The sequence below is a fragment of the Danio rerio genome, chromosome 13, assembly GCF_049306965.1.
Source record: "Danio rerio strain Tuebingen ecotype United States chromosome 13, GRCz12tu, whole genome shotgun sequence".
Classification (NCBI taxonomy): domain Eukaryota; kingdom Metazoa; phylum Chordata; class Actinopteri; order Cypriniformes; family Danionidae; genus Danio; species Danio rerio.
The window spans coordinates 28,987,701-29,010,008 of record NC_133188.1 but is presented as its reverse complement, the minus strand read 5'-3'; the positions used below and the strand labels follow the sequence as shown (position 1 = coordinate 29,010,008).

General features: G+C 36.4%; 1 protein-coding gene across 2 annotated transcripts in view; it reads left to right on the top strand.

Annotated features, from left to right (window-relative positions):
* pdlim1 (PDZ and LIM domain 1 (elfin)) overlaps positions 1-22,308 on the top strand; it is a 534,563-nt gene that overhangs the window by 505,555 nt on the left and 6,700 nt on the right. Inside the window, 3 exon segments of one of the 2 annotated variants that reach the window (NM_001017870.1) lie at positions 17,859-18,014; positions 20,008-20,159; positions 21,831-21,918. The exons of the other annotated variant lie outside the window; for it this stretch is intronic. Coding sequence (NP_001017870.1) covers positions 17,922-18,014; positions 20,008-20,159; positions 21,831-21,918 — 333 coding nt within the window. The 5' untranslated portion in view covers positions 17,859-17,921. 2 annotated transcript variants of the gene reach the window in all.

Sequence of the window (22,308 nt, the reverse complement as noted above, 5' to 3'; positions counted from 1 at the left end):
GCATGATGGTATCAACAGCATTTATGCTAACACAGACTGTTTTGTACAGTCTAGTTATAGTGAGTCAGCAGTGGGATTAATACATTAATTAGCACCAGAGTAAATCTGTATCCTTGAATCTTACACACACACAAACACAAAACTGCAGCAATCCTCAAGCCAAATATGAGTCATTACCTTTTAGCTACACATTTATATTTGCGTCAACAAATGGAGTTTAGAATAATCGCATTATTTATTCCTATAACACCAACATGATTTCTTGAAATTGTGTGGTTTATAGCCTGTTTGAACCAGAAGCAACAAGGGCTTTTTTCCCTATAAAGACGTCAATACCTGTGAATACAGGACACGCTCAAAGACAAGACTCTTCTTAAGCTCTTATCTGGAAGAAATGCCGTAGAAAAGTGTGGCTTCCTGTCTGTTTGAAGAAACCGACAATACAGCTCCTAAACAGAAACCACAATCCAGTCATACTCATTAGTTTGTAATAAGTCGTTGCTTGTTATTTTTGAAATATATTAATAATATATATATTATTGTGGGCAAAGGTGACAGTTTAATGACTCAGTTAAGTTACTTTCATCTAAGACATGATGATGTCTGCAGCTACCAAAACGAGATAATAATCATGGATCTGAGGGGAAACACTTGAAATGAAATAAGTGACGTTTGTTTGATTTACCTTCCTAAAACTAATAAAGAAAATAATGAAGAAAATGCTAGTCATTAGCAACTAATATTTGCAATTCATATATATATATATATATATATATATATATATATATATATATATATATATATATATATATATATATATATATATATATATATATAATTTATATATATATATATATTTTTTTTTTTTTTTTTAATCTGACATTCTTGTAAACATTATGTAAGAAAAACACTTAATTTTTAGGATTTTAGACATGTAACTACTTTGTACATTTTGACATATTTATAGAGAGAATGAAAATGAGCACAGATGTAAAAGGATTGGATCAATTCGTTCATTCATTCATTTATTTCAGTGTTGGCTTACGTAATAATATTATTTTAATGATATTACTAAAATTATGAGTAAAGTAACTCATTACTTTAACAAAAATAAGTAATAGTATTTAAGTTACTTTTTTAAATGTAACTCGAGTAACTTTTTAGATGAATTATTAAGCTTTGAAAAGTAGTTTACTAAATTAAAATTAGTGTATTCACGTTGAATCACACTCAATAAGGACATGAGCTTCCACCAGGAACAGATGGCAGAGCCTTAAATTTCTGTGAAGGAATTATTCTCATTATTTTGAACACATGCAAAAAAAGGGGATAGTCTCAATGGACTGATTTCACTGAACTAATTAGACAAAAATACAAAAAATAGCTTCACATGGCTTTAAACTTTCATTATTCTGCATATACGGCATGTGTTTCACCATCAAGTTCTGAGATGGCAACATTATTCTAACTATTTTATTTATTTATTTTTTAAAGGTAAATGAAGTTCTAGGTAATTCATTGTGTCATTAAATGCAGAGCTCCTCTATTTAAATAAAGAAAATACCCTGCAAGTCCAAGAGATCAAGCCTCAGGCAGGTATGAAAAAAATAATGCATTACTTTCCATAAAAAGTAACGCAACTAGTTCCTTTTTTTAGGGAAACTCAATATTGTAATGCATTACTTTCAAAAGTAACTTTCCCCAACACTGATTCATTTTCCTTCAGCTTAGTCCCTTATTTATCAGGGATCGCCACAGCGAAATGAACCACCAACTATTCCGGTATATGTTTTACGTAGCCTATGCCCTTATACTGGGGATTGGAATGATTATTGTCGATCAATCAATCAATAAATGCCAGACTTGTGTCAATTGTAAAAAAAAAAACCTGAAAGTATGATTTCATGAGCCATCACACAGTAGTTATTATGTTCATTTAAAAGTAAGTTAACCATTATTCAACCTCATTTTAAGGTCTTATGAGCTATTTTAAGTTGTTTCCTTCGATAATGCAAGTTATTAACTTAACTTACAAATTGAAGACTACCACCAAATTTGTGCAGTGCACTTATTTTGCAGTATATGTTGTGTTAGTTAGTTAGTTAGTTAGTTGTTTAGTTAGTTAGTTAGTTAGTTAGTTAGTTAGTTAGTTAGTTAGTTAGTTAGTTAGTTAGTTTTAATTAGCAAGTTAGTTAACTTTATTGTTCCCTAAGGGAAAGTTCATTTGCCGCACAGAGACGTCTGACATTTCACATTTGGCAAGTTTACCTTTTGCCATATTCTTTAGATTTCTGACTAACAGCCAAAGCAGATACACTTTAAACTCAATATCATCATCTCATTACTTCTCAGTAAAAAGCGATTTCTAAGTGTGTTGTGCATCCATGTTAAAATAATGCGTGTTCGGTCAAAGCATTTTTTGCCCTGGAACAAAGCCAGAGCTACACAACAGAGCCAAACTTCTCAGTTCCAGTCAAGCTCCTCCCCCATGTTCTCTGTCTCACACACACACTGAAACGAAGGCACGTTTGGTTGCATGATGGTAAATCGATGACACACCTCATAGAACTGCCTTTTTACCAGGAGAATGAGGAAGTTCTGAAGGAAAGATCACATTACTGGTTAATAATGTGCTGGTTGTTTGTAATTGGTGATTGAAGGAAAGCTTCAGTATCAAAGGTTGCATTCTGGCAAAAAATATTTTTTTTTTTAATTAAGTGAACCCATTGCTTTTGAAGCGATTAGCTGGCTTTACTTAAAAAAGTGAGCAAACCCATTGCTTTTGAAGAGATCAGCTGATTTTACTTTAAAAATGTGAGCTAACCATTGTTTTTTAATTAATTAGCTTACCTTATTTAAAGGATACCTTTTTTACGCCTTTTACAAGATGTAAGATAAGCCTTTGGTGTCTCCAGAATGTCTATAGTTTAAGCTAAAAATACCCATCAGATAATTTAGATTAGCCTCCAGAATCTGCCTGTTTTTGTGTCCAAGGACAGTGTTTTTGTAGCCTGTGGCTTTAAAGAGCCCATATTATGGGTTTTTGAAAATGCCCTTCCATGCCGATCGATTAAAGTCACACTGCAGATGGATTTTTTTGAGTCTCTACCCAAAGATGAAACCTCAGCATTAGCCCAGCCTTGAGCAGTTTGAGTGCTTCCGGAAACTACATGCTACAAAATATACTTTATCGGCCATTTGTTAAAGGAAGGATCAGTGAAGACTACTGATGGACTATGTCAGGACATGGATCGGCTTCTTCCTCCATTTTTCAAGTGTAAGTACGTGCGAATAAAGTTGTTGCCTCGTTTACTCTAGCTTGCAAATGTATTTAGTTGTGATTTGTTACTTGTAACCGCGTGTACTGTATCAGGTTAACTGGCTATATTCTCATATCGCATACAAAGCCACGTTAAAAATGTGACGCGTGCCGCTTTGTTTACGGACCTCCGTGGAGGAGGGTAATGTGTGTGTGTGTGTGTGTGTGTGTGTGCGTACATTGTCGTCTAGAGGAAGGTTATGTGTGTGTGTGTGCATGTGTGTGAAAAGAGCAGAGTGTGACAAGTTAGGAGATCTCCTTGCCAGTTCTTGGAGTTTTTGCTCAATAAAATAGTTAGTCGTCTGTATTTTCAAGTCCATCGTCTGTATTTACATTCACCCACTGGCAGCTAAAATCCACGCCTTACACTATCAAGCGTGTATGCACTGTGACTACTTTTATAATGTTGATTAGCTGCTGGGCATTTCACTCTTTCTCGCGCTGAAGGCAGTCAGTATCGGTCCAATCAGCGCAGATTAGCTTCGCGCTAAGGAGGGGTTTGGGAATAAATGAATCACTGAACGATTCATACAGGAGTCGCTGGGATAATTAGGTAAAAACAAATGCAGATTATAAGACCATGAAAGTGTTTTTGGACCTTGCATGCATATTAGACTGTTGTTGGAGACCCTTACAACCAAAATATGACACTATTTCATGTATAATATGGGCTTTTTAAATGCAAATGAGCTGCTTCTCCCTGCTCACCGCTCCCATGGACAAGTCTGCTTCTCATTTTGGGTTAGGTCAGATAAACAGCACAGTGACAGAGACAGACTCGGATAAAGCTGAAATACAGCTCATTAAAAAAAAAAAAAACAAGTAAGTTTATATGATGTATTTGTGGTTGAGTTTATTCAAGCCTTTCTGAAATGATGAGTCCCACACAAATTCCATTTGCAGTACACAGACACACACACACACGCAGACACACACACACACACACACATATATATATCAGCATTTACTGACACCATTGGCTCTGGGGATTATAGTGGTTACGAATTACATAGTGATTTATTACAAACATGCTCTGTTTTAAAAATGTTTACTTATAAAAACTTATAAAACTTATAAAAATCACAGACAGTTGTAATAGATATTTTAATCCCAGTTTATAAAAAAATATATATTTTATATATTTTAAAAATGTATTTTATTTATTTTAGTAATAAATGTTCTGTGGACGTGTATACAAGTTATCATAGAAATATGGCGTCTGTCAATCAATACGGTGGGTGGGAAAAAACAACCCTTCTACTTCCCATTGCAGTGGGCCTCAAAATAACTGGGATTTGGATCCTATTTTAACGTCAGGAAATTTTAAAAAGAGACTTGTTGGGTTTATATCCCTCTAATATGACTGTGGACACACTATACATACACAAAGTTCTGTCCGAACAGCTTACAAAAGTTGTTTTTCATAATAGATTCCCTTTAAAAAGACGAGTAAAGCCAATTAGCTGACTTTACTTAAAAAAGTGAGTACACCCTTTAATTTTTAAGCAATTAGGTGACTTTATTAAAAAAATGAGTAAACCCATTGCTTTTGAAGCAAGAAGTAACCCTGTTGCCTTAAAATTATTAAGTAAACTGAATGTACATAATTATAAAAATGAAGTGAACATAACAGTTATTATATAACTTATCAGTTACTACAGGCTCACTCACTTTTTTAAAGTAAAGTAGTCACATTTTGCATTGTTGAAGGTTTGATATTAATAAAAACAAAACGATGAAAAGTTATGAGAAATTCAAATATTTTTTTTTAGAATTTACATTTTGCACCCTAAAAAATTAAAAGTGGACTCATCAAACTTGTTGTCTGCATCAAGCTTAATTTGCAAATACATGTCATTTAACCCCTAATTGAGTATACTCAGAACAGAAGAAAAATGTGCATGCCTAGTTACTTTTAATCAGCAGAATGTCTTGGTTACCATCAAAACAAAGTGCTCTATTACAGGAAAAGGAAGATATCTTGAAGAAAGATGAAAACCACTGACATCCATAATGGAACAAAAATACAAGTCAATGGTTACCGGTTTTCAGCATTCTTCACTCCAAAAAATGACATTTGCTCTTTGTTTAGAATACTTATTTGAAATTAGCTGAAAAAATACAATTCTCCAGTGTTTTGGGGGACAACTTAGCTTATGTTAAATCCACTTTAATTTGTAAAAACTAACAAGTTAACTCAATTTCTTTAAGTTGTCCAAACACAAACTTAAGCTGTACCTTAAGCTGACAGTATTACTCTAGTCTACCAGATGACATACATGCTACTTATAAATCACATCAAAATTACGAGTAACTAAATAATTTGAGTAAACAAAACACACCTCTTTAAAAGCATTCATCTAAAAGTCTACTACAACTCCAAGCAAATGTTCAGAATTCACTTTCACCCAAGCAAATCTGCAAACTCAAGGGTACTCATTAAGCAATTTTGCTTGGAGAAAAAGAGGCATAACTGTCCTGAAGGCCTGCCTAATTACATATTGCCTGTGTGTTTGCTTACCTCATGCACAATGAATCTCAGATTTCAGCACAGGGAAAATCCCTATAACTCTACAGAGAAACACTGTATGCTTGCAAATGATCTGCCTCAGATTAATACAAACTGAGCCATTATCAGTGTCAGTATTTCCTTTTCATTAAGCAGCACACCTCAAACACTCTGAATGGATAACACAGCAAAACACATCGCAGACTGCTTGTTTACATACCACAAGGTATTGTCATTGTATTCTTGACATAATTAGGATACATGATTAGGCCATTGTGTGCTTCTGTAAGTGATTGACAGTGAGAGTTTTGCCAAAGGCAAAGTTAAAAGGTTTCAAGATATTTTTTTTCTTTTAACATGTAACAGCTTTAAACCATTTTATTTAGATACAATATTTAAATCATATAATAAGATAAATAACTTGAGGATAATTTATTAAAAATGTTGTGCAGAAAAAAAGAAATGTTCAAATACAAATCATGAATTAATTTTAAATTAATTTATTTAATTTATTTTATTTTCAGCTTAGTCCCTTTATTATTCTGGGGTAACCCCAGCAGAATGAACCATCAACTTATCCAGCAAATGTTTTATGTAGTGGATGCCCTTCCAGCTGCAACCAATCACGGGGAAACACCCATACACTCCCATACACACTCATACAATGCGGACAATTTAGATAACCCAATTGACCTATATCACATGTCTTTGGACTGTGGGGAAAATCTGAGCACCTGGAGAAAACCCAAGCCAACAAGGGGAGAACATGCAAACTCCAAGCTCAAACCAATGACCTTTTTGCTGTGAGGCGATTGTGCTACTCACTGTGACACCTTGACGCCTAATATAATTTATATAATTTTTGTATGAACAAAATCAATATATTTATTAGCATGTTTAATGCTGCATTTGAAGCTCATTATGCTTTTTAACAAAAGCTCATTAAACTCTTAAACAATTATAATACAAATACATTTTAATTATAATTTGGATTTCAATTTAATTACAATTCTAAATTTAATGAAGTTAAAATGAAATTTGTTATAAATATATGCTTTTTCATCTGTTTTACTTAACATTTTAAAATAAAATAGTCTTAAAATTGCATGTTAATCTTAACAGAAGTAATAAGATAAAATACTAATTAATAAGTGATATTAATACAATCTGTAAAGAATTAATTATTTTAATGTTTAATAATGATGATAATGATGATGATGATGATGATGATGATTACTATTATTATTATCATCATCATTATTCTCATTATAAACAATTATTAAATTAATATTACTGTGCCATACATAGTGCCGTAATTTATTGTAATGATACTGACAATTTAAGGAACTATTGTGAAATATATCTATTAAGCAAAATAATAATATTCCATATTTGTAAATAGATTTTAATCTAAGCCAAACCATGTTCTAATACATCAATTATTCTCTTCTCTCTTTTTTTTTTTTTTTTGTGGTTTGATAATACCTCCGCCCACATCACCAAGTGTTAGCCCTCAGAACAGCACCTGCTCTCACTACTGGTCAAGACCTACTGCGTCAACCGAACTATGTGGGTGGTGTGGGGGTGGGACAGAAGCTGATCGATCGAGGTGTTAAACTAGCTCTAAATGTCAATCTGGCCCATATTCAACTCAGTCGCAGCCCCCAAGTCGCACACACGTAGACAGTGACGTCTTCCAACAACAGCTTCTCCTGTCATTCTTTAACCCTTACATCCCACACATTGACATCAAAAGACATCTCCCGAACTACGCTTATGACACATTTGAGGGGACCCTCTCGAGGCAGAGGGCGCCCCAGGTTTAACCACAACATTGAAAACGACAGAGTGTATACTTTGACCGAGCTGAACTAATTTCAGGTCACATGCTGAACTTCTGCTTTTCAAAAGTCAAAGAGGAACAACATTAAAACGCGACTTTAAAAAGGGCAGCTTATATAGGGAACTCGGAGACTCTCTGTATTAGTTACCCTCATGTAAACAGTTTGTTTATACGACATCGTGAAATAGGAAAGTCAAATAAACAGACTCTCGTGTTTTGATATCGCGTGCATTCGTGAACGCGCATGAGTGTTTGCGTTTCGGTCTGTCATCACGGAAAAGTAAGTGGAAAGGAAAACAACACTTACATTTCAAAGCCGAGCGTTTTTGTTTGTGTGTAAAGGGTGTGGATGACCTCTGTTGGCCGTTTGTTTACATCACATCTGTAGGTTTCATCTCTGTGTATGGCTCCACGGACACGGTGGCGCCGCCTACAGGTTGAGTGAAATACAGGCTTTAGCCAGTCTGATGTAAGGTTTGGTTCTTTATTCTCAAAATGTTGACCTTTTTGCAGTTATTCGGCTCATTTTCTATTTGGTTATGAGATTTAAATACTCCATTGTGACATTTGAAGTACTATTTTAGCTGGATTAGCTTGTCAGACTTGTCAGTCACACTTTTTAATATACCAAATGTTTCCTAAAGATTTAGAATAAAGACAAATGAATAAATACTTATTTTTAAAATACAAATTTATTACATCATATATCATTTCAAAAAAATTAATCTGTTAAATCTTCAATTAAAAACTGTAGCCTATTGTCATTCATTATCTTTTCGGCTTAGTCCCTTTATTAATCTTTGGTCGCCACAACAGAATGAACCGCCAACTTATTCAGCAAATGTTTTACGTAGTGGATGCCCTTCCAGTTGCAACCCATCACTGGGAAACACCCACACACTCCCATTCACACACATACACTACTACAAACAATTTAGCTTAGCCTACCCAATTCACCTCAGGTTGGGACTTATGGGGGAAACCGGAGCACCCAGAGGAAACCCACGCAAACACAGGGAGAACATGTAAACCCCTTACAGAAATGCCAACTGACCCAGTCGAGGCTCAAACCAGCAACCTTTTTTTGCTATGAGGCGACAGCGAAAAACCCACTGTGCCACCGCGTCACCCCCTATTGTCAGTTGTCAGGCAAATAACTATATGGCCAGCACATTTAACTTTCCTCTGTCATAATTTAAGCTTCATGAATTGTCTAGCCTCTTTTAAACTTTTAAAATTCATTTATGATGGATAACAACAATTTATTTATTTTATTTATTTGTTTATTTGACAGGGATAGTGTACATTAATTAGCATTTCTGCCAATGCACCAGAATTAGCCCGAAGGTTATTTTTCATCTGTTGTCCCTGAACAACCTAGAAAAAACAATACAAAAATTATACAATCAATCAAACATAGTTAAAAAGTACTAAAATAGACATGGTCATATAGATGTTAAAAGAGAATATATACAAATTATTCATAAATTCAACAGCCAAATTACTTTCCAAATTTATTTGGGCCAATTTTGATGCTACACAGCTTTTTATCTGTCATTTTTTTGTTTCAAGAATAAGGTCCAAGATTTAGAATAAAAGTTTCTTGTTAAATGTTTTCTCTTTTTAAAAACAGTACAGTAGCGAAAGATGACTTCACTTACATCCGATTGTGTTTTCTTACACAACTGTGTGTTGGACACATGAAAAATAATAGTTTGCATTGGCCAAAACTGATAAACTGAAGTTAGGCTGATGTGGCTGTCACTGATGTGTGCTCAACAGATGATGAAGCCTTTTTAATGGGTTGTTTTCACAATTTCTGATGGTGTAGCAGTCAAAATAGGACAAATGAGCTTATATATGGGACAAATTATGGACCTTTGTCATCAAGGGGTGGGTCTTTCGAACCACCCGAACCCCTCCTGGCTACGGGCCTGGGCTTGGGATAGTTCACCCAAAGAGGACATTTATTGAGTTTCTTTCTTCTGTTGAACACAAAAGAAGATATTTTGAAGAAAACTGAAAACCGGTAACTACTGACTTCTATAGTAGGAAAAATAAATAGGTCTACTATGGAAGTCAATGGTTTCCAACTTTCATCAAAATATCGTCTTTTGTGTGGAACAGAAGAAAGAAATGCATGAAGGATTGAAACATGTCAAAGGTGTGTAAAGGATGACAGAATGTTTGCTTTTGGGTGAACAACCATTATAAACTCTGTGTTATTGTGTTATAATGTGAATGGTAGCATTGTGGCACTGAGTTTCCCTTCACTGGAATAAATTATTGACTAATAAACTGAAAAGAAAAATTTATTCATTTAATCAGTTTGTTTTCTGTTAGATACAAGGCCACATTTTTATATAAAGTTCCAACAGTATAACTGGTGTATTTAATATAAAGATATGCTGTATTAAAATTATATAAAAGAAAAAAGAAATCAGTCTAATATGAAATAAAGACAGTATTATGGATGGTTAAGGGAGGAGACTTTCTTTTTAATTAGATGTACTTTTGTACATGTATTTCAAAAGCCTTTGATATTAACACATTTGAACGCCAGTTACTTCATTGGGAGAGATTTATTGAGTCGATACTGACTCACAGTAAAGCTATTTTTTTCTTTCCCATTCTTTTAATTTGTCAGAATCAAAGTGTGGTGTATTTAAATCTTTTAATTTGATTAAATGTCTTTACATATGTGCTTAATTCTTAAAAAGGTGAGTTTAAATCTTCAAGCTTTCTTAAACAACCAAAGAAAAGTGTGCAAATAACTTTTTCTGTTTGTGTGTTTTGGTCCAAGCTGTGAGATTGCGATGAAATTATTTACATACAAAAATGTGTATCCTCTTGTTTCTTTATTGCTGTTTTGCATCAATATTTTGCACTTCTGACATTCATTGTATTTGTACAAATTACTTGTTTCGTCCTGGTGTTTTAGGCCTGCTTTATTTTATATTGCACAACTTTTAATTGCAGAAGGGCATCGGACAGGGTGGATTAGTGGAACTGAGTAACATGGGCCCTTGGCAATGGGGCCCAAATATGTTAATGCTATTATATTTACAAATTGCTATGTTAATAGATTCTTTTTAACCCTCTGAAAATAGACTGTGAAAGTAAATCTTGGGTGTTCTGTTGGCGAGAGCACACCTCATTGGTTGTGTGACCAGGGCCTAGCATTTAGTGCTTCTTTCTCCATTGCAGAAAAACACAAATATGTGTCTTTTTGTGCATTGACTTGCTGTGATAATGGATTTTAATGGAAAAAATGTAACCTCACAAATATTAAAAAATATATATTTTTTATAAACAAAATTAATGCATTTATAGCACCATTATCTTATTGCTTAAAGATTAAATGTTTAAAAAACTAGTCAATACTGGTGTGACTGAACTTCTATTACTAATGAATTTGATTGTTGGTGTACATTAGTTATAGATGTGTGGGTGTTATCACAGACTTTGCTAGTGTGTTTTCTCAAAAACAAATTCAGTAAAATTACCGTTTTTTGTGTGTTCATTAAACTGATACAGTAGAGACTACTGCTGAGTTACAGATATGTTTATTTAATGTCTGCGAGTAACTGATAGTTTGAAATCTATGACTTTTATAAATGCCACTTAAAGGGGACATATGCAATAAAAAATGATAAGGGGTTTAAACACAGTTGTGTGATAACAGAGTAAGAATATATCCTCTCCCTTTCTCATTAGCCTAAACAGCCCCGAGTAAGAAGCAGCTGTCCTCCATTAGGGTTTGAAGACAATGTTGAGAGATTAAGAGGAATAAAGATACAAAAGTTGTCACTTCGACAGTACCTTTTCAAAGGTACATTTATTTTACCTCACAGGTAAAATTTGTGTAATATATTTTGCACATTTGTACTTTTTAGGTATGAATATATAAGGTACAAATGTGGACCTGACAGGTATAAAAGTGTACCTTTTAAAAAGATACTGCCACAGTAACAGCTTTTGTACCTTTAATTCTGAAAAATTGTACCTTTAATTCTGAGAGTGTAAATGTGGAGTTTTAGGATGCACAAATGAACAATGTAGTCTAGACTACCTTCTTAAGCCAACTTCAGTTTCAGTTCACATTTTCAGTTTTTCACAGAGTTCGCCTTGCTTTGAATCTGCTGCTCTGCTGAGCACAATCTTTTTTTAATTTAAAGTCTTTGGATCAAAGCCTAAATGGAAAAGTTTCAATAAGTTATGAATTATGTTTGTGATATTTTGAGCTGATACTCCACATACCCACTCTTGGGACTTCAGAAATGTATTTTATACACTCAAAAAATTAATTATGGCTTTAGTTGGACCAAAGAATGTAACTATGTTTAAATTAAACAATTCGCTTATGTGTTGTGTTGGAAAAAAATAGAAAAAGTAAGTTTTCACATTTAAACAGCTTGCTTATGTAACATGAATGAAAGGGAGTTGTGTTGCTTCTGCAGTACTGCATTTTGGTCAATAGGTGGAGTAATATCTGCACATGCGCAGTTTCAAAACAACACAAAGTAAGAAGATTCAAACCACAACGATCACTCTCAGCTCGGCGCCATTTATGGGAATCAAAAGATGAAGATTACAGTACAAATTGCGAACGTGCACAAAGCTTTCCCCAATGTGGACACACAGGTGAGATTTTTTTTTTACTTTATATGTATTTATACTGAGGCTGTGACAACATTTGAATCATAAATGTACTCTCTTGTAATACTATGTTGTGTTTGTGTGTAGTATTGCTATGAAATTGCCATGTTCCCTGTGTCTTTTCCACATTATAGACAGATAAATGTATAGTTTGTTTTGCATTCCTGTGAAATTTTTTACTTGGTATATATTTACTCCCCCAAAATAAAGTTGCTAACGTTGGTAGTAATGAATAGTCATGTTAGAATAGTCTACTCTAAGCTTTTCACTCATCATAGCACACGTGCTGCTGATAAAGTGACAATAAAAGTGATTTGATTTTTTATTTGATTTGATAGTCTTTATTTTAAATGAGTGTCAAGCGGTTTGTCGAGTTTGAATGCCAGTTTTGATAACTTACATAATATTAATTAAAATGTGGTGTTGGTTGGCACATTGTTATTTATTATTTAATTGTATTCAAGCCTGTTAACTTAAAAAAAAAAAATCTTGACAAGCATATGTGACACTTAAATAGAATGACATCTAGCATGATGACATATTTAATGTAAGCTTATTTGTTTGGTCATCTAACACGTTTAAATTTTTAAGTTTAGTAGTTTGCTATGTATATTATTATATTTTATTATTTTAAATCTTTGCTCACTCAAATCTATTTTCTCCCACACAGGTTTACAGCTCAACCTCTAAAGTCCCATATCTGGCTGAGGAGACTGTGGATCATCCAGGTACTATGCCTTTAGATGCCTATACACACATTAAAATGGTGTACAGTAAAAATTACTAGTAATTTTAACTACTAATTATTTAGTAAATCACTAATTGTCATTTCATGTTATTTAGAACATCACCAGTGGAAAAAAGGTGTGAATGCATCCTCAAAGCCCCTAAGTGAGGGAGTACATGGTAAGCTATTTTATTTTTTTAAACATTTTGTATTTTCCTCTTAAACCAATTCCTCCTTTCACCTTTGATCTGTTGGTAAATTTTAATTTTTTTACCTGACTTTTTTAGGATGCTGGGCATGATGAAGCGCAAACCTTGATGTGCAACACCACCTTATGAATCTACACTAGTTACATTAACATTTAGCAGACTCTTTTGTCTTAAGTGACTTACAATTGAGGACACATTCAGCAAATCAACAAGAAAAGGCGATACACCCAATATGTGCTAATTATACAAAAAAAAAAAAAAAAGGTGGCTGGCGACTTGCGCGCCCAGTCGTCCAGCCAATCTAAGTTTTTGCCTTCTCCTCGGAAGGACCCCCGTCTAACGCCGTAGTCCAGCAGCAGCTCCTCCCTCATGGAGATGTCCCGAAGGGCGCGGAATAGAACGCACTCCCGTGGCCCCTGTGGCAGCGTTAGAAGCTTCACAAAGGGCCGCACGTTGTTGCGGTGCCGGGAGTGGTTCATAAGCCTTCCGAAGGTTTCCATGCCGGGGTGACAGGGGCAGGGCCAGGACTGGGCATCCAGGCAAAGGGTCCTCCCACCAAGCCCTTTAAAGAAATACATGTAGGAGGAGGAGACACGGGGGAGGGCCTCCCGTCTCCTTAAGCCCTCCTCGTGGGACAACTCCTCCCCATGGTAATCACAAATAATTTCTCCTTTTTTAAAGGGCATGGTGGTGACGACTCCTCCGCCTTTGTCCCCAACGGTCTGGATCTCCAGTCCTTTCCAAGACTGCTGGACCACCGACATGACCAGCTGCTAGTCACTGGTGATGGCGGACAGCGCCCTCGAGAGCTCCCACTCTGCCAGGACGCCGTCCACCGTCGGCACGCCGGTGGTCCATGCGGTCTCGGCCCTAATGGCACTCTACACCCGGGCCAGGGAAGGCTTCCGGCCCTTCCGGTCGTTGCACCGCTCAAGGAGATGGCGCGTCCGGATTCCGAGCTGCTCCCCCCTCCAGTGATGGTAGTAGCCATGGTCGGTGAACCCGATCGCGGCTGCCTCCGCCCTACTAGGGGGCTTCCCACCCAAGCCTACCGGAAACTTGTCCTGAAAAGCCCCCCAATAACGAGCCGGAGGCAATGGAGGGGGCTGCAGGCCAGAGGTGGACGGCCTCTCCTCGCCGAAGGAGCAGGCGGCTGAGACAGTGCAGCTGGAGGAGAAGCCGAAGCTGGAGCCAGAGGAGAAGACATAGCAGCGGTGGTAGCGGGCGGCGCGGGCTGCCTCTTGACGTACTTTGCTTTCAGGCGCAGGACGTCCTGGCTGGGGTTAGTGAGGGGGAGTGCTGACGCTGCCAGGAAGAAGCATCCCTTGTCCTCTGCCCCCGGAGCCCGAGCCCTAAGGCAGAGCGGCCGGATGTGCCTGTAATAGCATTCCAGCCACTCCTCTTTCCGGCACAGGCTCACGGTTTTCCCGGGAAGCGTCAGGATTACAGCCTCTCCCTCTGGCCGCCTGCCCAGCCACTCCCGCACCCTAAGCTCCCTGACGCTTCCAGGACCCAGACGGTGTAGCCACATTAGAGTGGAAACGCAGAAGCTGCAAAAATCCGTCTGGGTCCTGGGAGGCAGCTCGCACCGCTGGCCGAGGCGACGGGAGACCTCAGCCATATCCGCCTCCATAGTGGACGGACATGGACTTTTGCTGCCGCTGCTGAGTGTAATGGGCTGCCCCGCGACGAGGAAGCCCTTGGCCCCGAAGTACTCGGCCAAGGAGCCGCAGGTGGGGTCCTCCTGCACAAGGCCCCGCACCTCCGCCAGGCCTACCACCCTCCCCTCTGACTCAAAGGCACGAGCCACCTCCTCCAGGACCAGGGCCTCCTCAGCGCCGCTCATGCAGACCTGCCTCAAGTGCCCTGAGAGGTCCTCCTGAACCGTCAGGCACCCGAGGCAGTGTACAGCAACGCTATGGTCAGTGTTGTCCATCGTCGTTTCGAAATAGTTACCTCAGGTCGACACGGTGGGCGGAGTCGTAAGCATATTTTTAAAATCATTTATTGTTTTCAATTTATTTCATACTTGTATTACCATTATTTTATTAGTATTAATGTTTTAACTTATTGTAATAAGTGAAGATACAGATAAAGACAGTATTTGGATTTTGACAATCATTTTATTGCTGGAAAATGTGTAAATCTGTAAAAATGCTATTGAATAAACTCAATGAAACGGAAAATGTTTTTTTTATTTGGTTAAACATAACAATATCAATTTTAGAATAATTGAACCTAAATAACTACATTGATTAAAGCTAAATTATAAATGTTACGTTGATTGAACTAAACAACATTACATTACCTTTATGTAACTAACTTAAGTTCACTAAAATTAATATTCTTTCTTAAAGGTAACTTAACTCGGTTACGTGGAACCAGTGGACAAAAAAAAGTTAATTAACGCCAACATATCAGTTTTTGGAGTGTATATTGTAAAAAAGGGGCATAATAGGTCCACTTTAATGCATCTTTCTGAATTATTTCCATAGGACTGCAGCACTGGCCCTTTTCTTTCATTGCAAATTCAATAATTATAGATATTTTTTGTACATGTTGCAAAAAGATCCAATCAAATTGAAATGAAGAAACATATTGTCATAAATTAGACCATGTCTCACTTTTGGAGAGCTTCTATCCTGTATAGTTTAGTTATAATCTTATGAAACTGTAAAAGATAGATGCATTACAAGTAGGTGTGCTGAAGCAGAATTTACCTCCACAGGAAGGGTGTTACCCCGACAGAAATATACGGTCTTACAGTAGGTCTTACGTTCAGAGTTCAGTGATCTGAATGAGAACTTGCCTGAAATCACCATAGTTACTAGAGAGATAAGATGCCCCTGGGTCTACATTAGTCACACACCCATCCTAAAGCAGAATCTTATCTGTTCTATTAAAATTTTACTTTTGAAAAAGTAACTAATCATAATAAAATCATAATAAACTAAGCATAATAAAGATTTTCCGTAAGAATGAATGAAAACAGTTTGTGCATAAATCAAGTGCAATTTGCAATTTCCATTAATATTTTAAGAAAACAACACTACTCCTTAAAATATAGTTTGAACTTTATGGGATAGTTCACTCAAAAATGAAAATTACCTCATGATTTACTCTCCCTTCTGTGGTTTTAAGCCTTTATAAGATAATTTTTTTCTGTTAAACATAGAAGATATTTTGAAATAAAAAAGTTGGTTATTGTTATCACTGACTTTCATATTCAACAAATTAAACAAATTCAAATAGGTTATGAACAAGTGAAAGGTGAGTAGATGATGACAGATTTCATTATTGGAGTGATTATCCTTTTTAAAGTACATAAAAGAACGTTTAAAATATTACTGTTTTCTGACACTTTGCTTTTTGATTAAAAAGGCATTCATCAAATATGTCAAGGTTAGTTATTTTTAATTTGTGCAGGGGTTTTTAAGGTTCATATATTTAAACATCTGGTATAATTACTTTTGATGCAGAGAGGTCATTTATTTAAAAAAGAATTTAATAAACAAATCTTGTTTTGCATTCATCCAAAGTAAAAAGAAGTCATGTCACAGGGGTGCAAAAATGAGGCATACTTTTACTGTATTATCCATGGATTTCACCATTAAATTTACCATTAGTCATTTTGCAGATGTTTGCAATCCAAAACACATTTTTGAAGAAGCAATACTCAAAACAATTTAACGCTGTAGCCTACCTGTTTACATTCCCTCAAGTGTATTTTGTTTAAACTTTGACTTTAGATTTTTTAATCAGTATATGCGTTTTCTTTTTTATAAATATATATTTTAAGTTTTGTTTTAAGTTCTATTTGAAAGGTATTAGGGCAGCACAGTGGCTCAGTGGTTAGCACTGTCACATCACTGCAAGGTCACTGGTTCAAGACCTGGCTGAGCCAGTTGACATTTCTGTGTGTAGTTTGCATGTTCTCCCCATGTTTGCGCCGCTTTCCCCCACAACCCGAAGACATGCGATAATTGATGTATTGAGTGTAAAGAGAAACCAAATCTTTGCAAATGTCCTTAAAGCATAGTTACACAAGGTAATTGCTGACTTGAGGCTTATAAACCTTGAGCATGTCTTCACTTGTGAATGTGGTCCATTCCTAATCCTCTAGCCTTACATGTGAAAAACAAAGTTAAAGATGGTAAAAGTTGACTTTGGAAGGCTTAAATCTTGAGTATGCCTTCACTTGAGAATGTGATGTATCTATTTTTACCGTCCTAGCCTTTCACGTTGATCAGACATGGAGCTTCTGTGTTGCCTGTTTTGTCTGCACTTGTTCCAGTTTTTAGGAATGCTGAGAATGTGACCCATAGCCCCGAAAAGCATATGTAATGAGCTCAGCAAAAGCCCCCCTTACCAGGAATTCGACTGGATTTGGGAGTGGCACATACCAAATCCTAGGATTTGGCTCTTCCATACATGGTAAACTTAAATATGAGATGACGTAACGGTCCACCCCTAAACAAACATAGGAAATAAACTCTTATCAGCACAGAGACCTGACATTATTCGCTCCCTTTAGAGGAAGCTCCGCCCAGGTATCATTTCTTCAAAGTGAACGCCCCTGTCCTGCGACAGAAACTGCCCAGTTCTACAGTTTACGGTGCACTGCTCCAGGATTAAGTTTGCCTGTTGGAACTATAATGCCTCAGCGGGTTGTTTTACAAGGTCCCGGGCCATGGGGATTCCGTCTGGTCGGGGGTAAAGATTTCGAGCAGCCTCTGACTATCTCGAGGGTAAGAAGTTCACTATTTGTTAATCATTTAGCACAAAGAGAAAGAGACTTTCATAAACTTTACTGCTAGGCCAGCGTATTATGCTACATGGACTGGATACATTTTATCCACAACGTGTCACTCCTGCGTGCATCAGCATCCAACCGAAACGCACGTGAACGCGAGCATATTGAAGTGAAACATCAGTGAACTGTCGCTGTGTCTCAAGCTCGTAGGGTAAATCTTGAGCATTGAAACAAATGGAGGCTAAAACTGTTACCGACAAACAAGCTTCTCTTGATACATCAGATGTTTTTCTCAAAAAAAGTAGGCCTGCCCCTGTTTCGCAATTCCATATAGTCGATATAGTGGCAGATAGCGTTCGTCCCCGAGTGTGGATGTGGATACGTTTCAAAACATTGCAAGTATTCATGGCATGACTGTGTTAATAGTATATGACACTAATGCGACTTTTCTGGCACATTCTCTCTACCACAAGCTGTCAGTTTTTTGCTATTTAGCATATAAAGAAATATTAAAACTGTGTTCATTTACATAACACAGCTCAAGATATCTAGAACGAGGTAAGGTATGTATTGATGCTGTTCTCTTGCTGGGTCTTTGTATTTAGATCCACCATAAACTAGTAAACTATCAAAACATACCTTACCAGCATGTGCTGTTTTTGTTAGCAGAGTGGTCTTTCATATAGTGAGCTTCCTGTCAATGTCTAAAGTAAAAATAAGCCCATTTGTCTAAATTTGTGTATATCATACTTCTATTCTGTATTGTGGATGAAAACAGTTTTTGAACTGATATTTCTAAATAGATTAATCAGTTTTCAAATCAAATGTATTTTCTGCTATAGACCATTTTGAGTGATGTAAACAAAACAAAAAAGTCCCAATGAATTTCCTGTTTTCCATTTTTAATTTCTATGGCTTTAGAGAATCCCAAAAGAGCCACATTAATTCATTTTCTTTTCGGCTTAGTACCTTTATTAATCTGGGCTTGCCACAGCGGAATGAACCAACAACTTATCCAGCATGTTTTACGCAGTGTATGCCCTTCCAGCTGCAACCCATTACTAGGAAACACCCATACACTTCCATTCAGACACATACACTACGGCTAATTTAGCCTACCCAATTCACCTGTACCGCATGTTTTTGGACTTGTGGGGGAAACCGGAACACCCCGCAGGAAACCCACATGAAAACATGCAAACTCCACACAGAAATACCAACTGAACCAGCCGAGGCTCAAACCAGCGACCTTCTTGCTGGGAGGTGAGAGCATTACCCACTGTGCCACTGTGATGCCAAAAGAGCCACATATTGATAAATAATGTTATTATGATAGCTTTTAACATTAACTATGGTTGAATTGCCTCTTGTTACAGTTATGAAATAGTTTTATCCCAAGCAGGAAATGTTCATGGGCCAATGACATCACCACATTCAAATGGTCTATAAAGTATGATATTTTGGACACTGATTAAAAGTGGGGTCTGATTGGGTGTTATTTATTTATTTTTATTTTTTGTGATATTCAGCTAGTAAAAAAAATTTTGTGATTGTGGCATTAAGATGAATGTTTAAAGTTAGTTACCATCCATGGAATCAACAGGCCTTGGGCTGGGACTAAATCAATAAGGGTCAGCAAGCAAATAAACAGTCTAGTGTGAAGTGGAGGCACTTTTCAAACCAAAAGCTGCTTACTGTGCCTTCAACCACAGAAACAAAAATGTTTTTTTATACACAAAGGGCACACCCCGTCCCCGACCATTTAATGGGGGAAACCATCATGTCACAAAGGAGATCTGATGCAGAGAAAAATAATGTCAAAAAATTGACATTTTAAGTTTCTATTTAATTCTAAGTATCCATTTCATTCTAAATCTGCAGGAATTTGCTTGTGTTTTTTTTATCTGCTTAAAAGTCTCACCCAACCTTATTTTTCCAACTTGGATAGCGAAAGTAATGATATTGACGACCATATTTGACTTTTCCAGGTAACCCCAGGAAGTAAAGCAGCTCAGGCTGACCTCTGCATGGGGGACATGATCCTGGCCATAGATGGAGAGTCCACTGATGGCATGACCCATCTGGAGGCACAGAATAAAATCAAAGCCTGCGGGGATGAAATGGCACTTTCCATTGACAGGTGGGGCATTCGCCGTCAACATGGAAACATGTAGTATTACTGTCAAAATTTTCAAATATGTATTGTTATCCCTGAGCAAAATAAGTATATCATTACTGAAATGACCCCTGTGTTGAAGACCTCTTACATTTTGATATTTTGTCAAAGCATTTCAATGAAACTAAAAGAGGATATTTTAGAATATTGACTTTCAGATGACTTATCAGTAGTAATTAATTATATCCCATTGCTTTGTGCCAGAATAAATATTTAATCTCTTTGTTTATTTAGTCTGGGCCAAGAAAGAAACAGACTGACAGAAATTTGGTCCTCAAGTCAGAATGACTGTTAGCCTTTTACACTATCTGGGGATGAGCGATACCACACATATGTATATATATATATTGCATATTGCACTGCATACACACTTTTATATGTTTATATTTATTCTTATTCACTTAATGGTAAAGAGAGAGAGATATATAAGATATATAATATAAGTAGCACCACACCACTCTACGTTTCCCCTCGGCCATCATGCCATTCTGTAATGCATAAGTGTGCGACTTGCGTGTGTTAAGTTAGCTGAAAGGCACATGATCGCTCACGTCACGTTCCGCCGCGGATTAATCGATCTTATACTAAGCATCACCGACAATCCTGTACACATCACTAAAATGTTTAGTTATGCAGAAATTATTAAAATATAGTTGAAATATTGATCCTTAAAAAAATATATATAGATACCAAATTAAAAGCTTTCGTTTCTGGTTTGTTTAGAAACATCTGGCCAATGTTGCATTCATATTTCAGTTGATTTATAAGCTGACTATGACCCATCTTTTTAGAGATCTCAGTATGCCAGGTTTTGATTGGAAAATATAATGAACAATTCCAAGAAATAGTTTTCCATTCTAGCTGAGTGACACCGATATGTTGAAATTGTGAAATTGATGGGTAACCAAGCTAAAAATTATTAACAACATCAGTGGGAAACATTTTTTAATTAAATTAAATAACATCATAATACTCATACACTAATTGTGCAATTGTGTTTTAAGCTAACCAAATCTGCCACACACCCTAAACCTTAGAAAAAAGAAACTGGGTTTTTAATTGCTGTAATACCTAGAATGTATACTTTAACAAAATTGACAGTTTTCATTAAGTTTTAGTTTTAGGTGTTTTGTTTTTTAGATCAACTAACTGAAAATGTTAAGTATATTTTATTTGCAACCAACTAAAATAAGTATTTTATTATTTATTTATTTGTTTGTTTGTTTTGGTTTTTTTGCTATTAATTAAAACTTTTTATGTGACAGTTTAGGTTTTAGTTGACTGTGTAATAATGCTTAGAATTATTTTAGTTTTCTCTTTTAGTTGTTGAGTTCTGTTACAAATCAGCCTCTCAATTTCAACATATCCTCATCTGTGTCACTCAGCTAGATAACAATACTGTGCTGACAGTTTTAAAGCATATTACGCAACAGCAATGTTCAACGCATGATGTGTTTTTATGCCTTGCAATCTTGCAAAATACAAGATCAATACATAATAAACTTACCTCAAAACTCTCTCACAGTGATCCTGAGTCGATGTGCTTTCCTTGCATTCAAGCCCCATTTTAACATTTTTACTTGACCAAATATGTATTTCCCGTATAAAGGTTTGACATTTTTGCTCTTTTGCTAGATCAGAATCAAAAATGTGGTCGCCTCTAGTCACTGAAGACGGAAAGACGAATCCATACAAGATGAATCTGGCAAAAACCAACACACAGGTGTGTTTCAGATCTACTTAACTGAGAGCCGAGGGACTTTTCAGTGGCCCCCTGATCATTTTAATGCACTTTAAAGCTTTTCACATTGCTTGAGACTGTCATTCATAACGGAAGCATAGCCGCTAAACAAATAAAGGCACGGCACTATAGACTGCCAAAGTGAAGTCATTGTTTATGTCCTAACAAGCTTTATCCATGGAGACCAGGGAGTTTATCAGCCAGAGCCATGACGCAAGACTTGCATCCTGCGGGCTAAGTTTGAAATTTAAGGTCAGAATGTGAATGATCATAGGAAGTGTGTGGGGTTTGACTACATAGTTTGGGTGTTATAAATGTTTCCTGAATCAAGCAGAGAGAGAGAGAGGGAGAGAAGAATAATAAGAAACAACT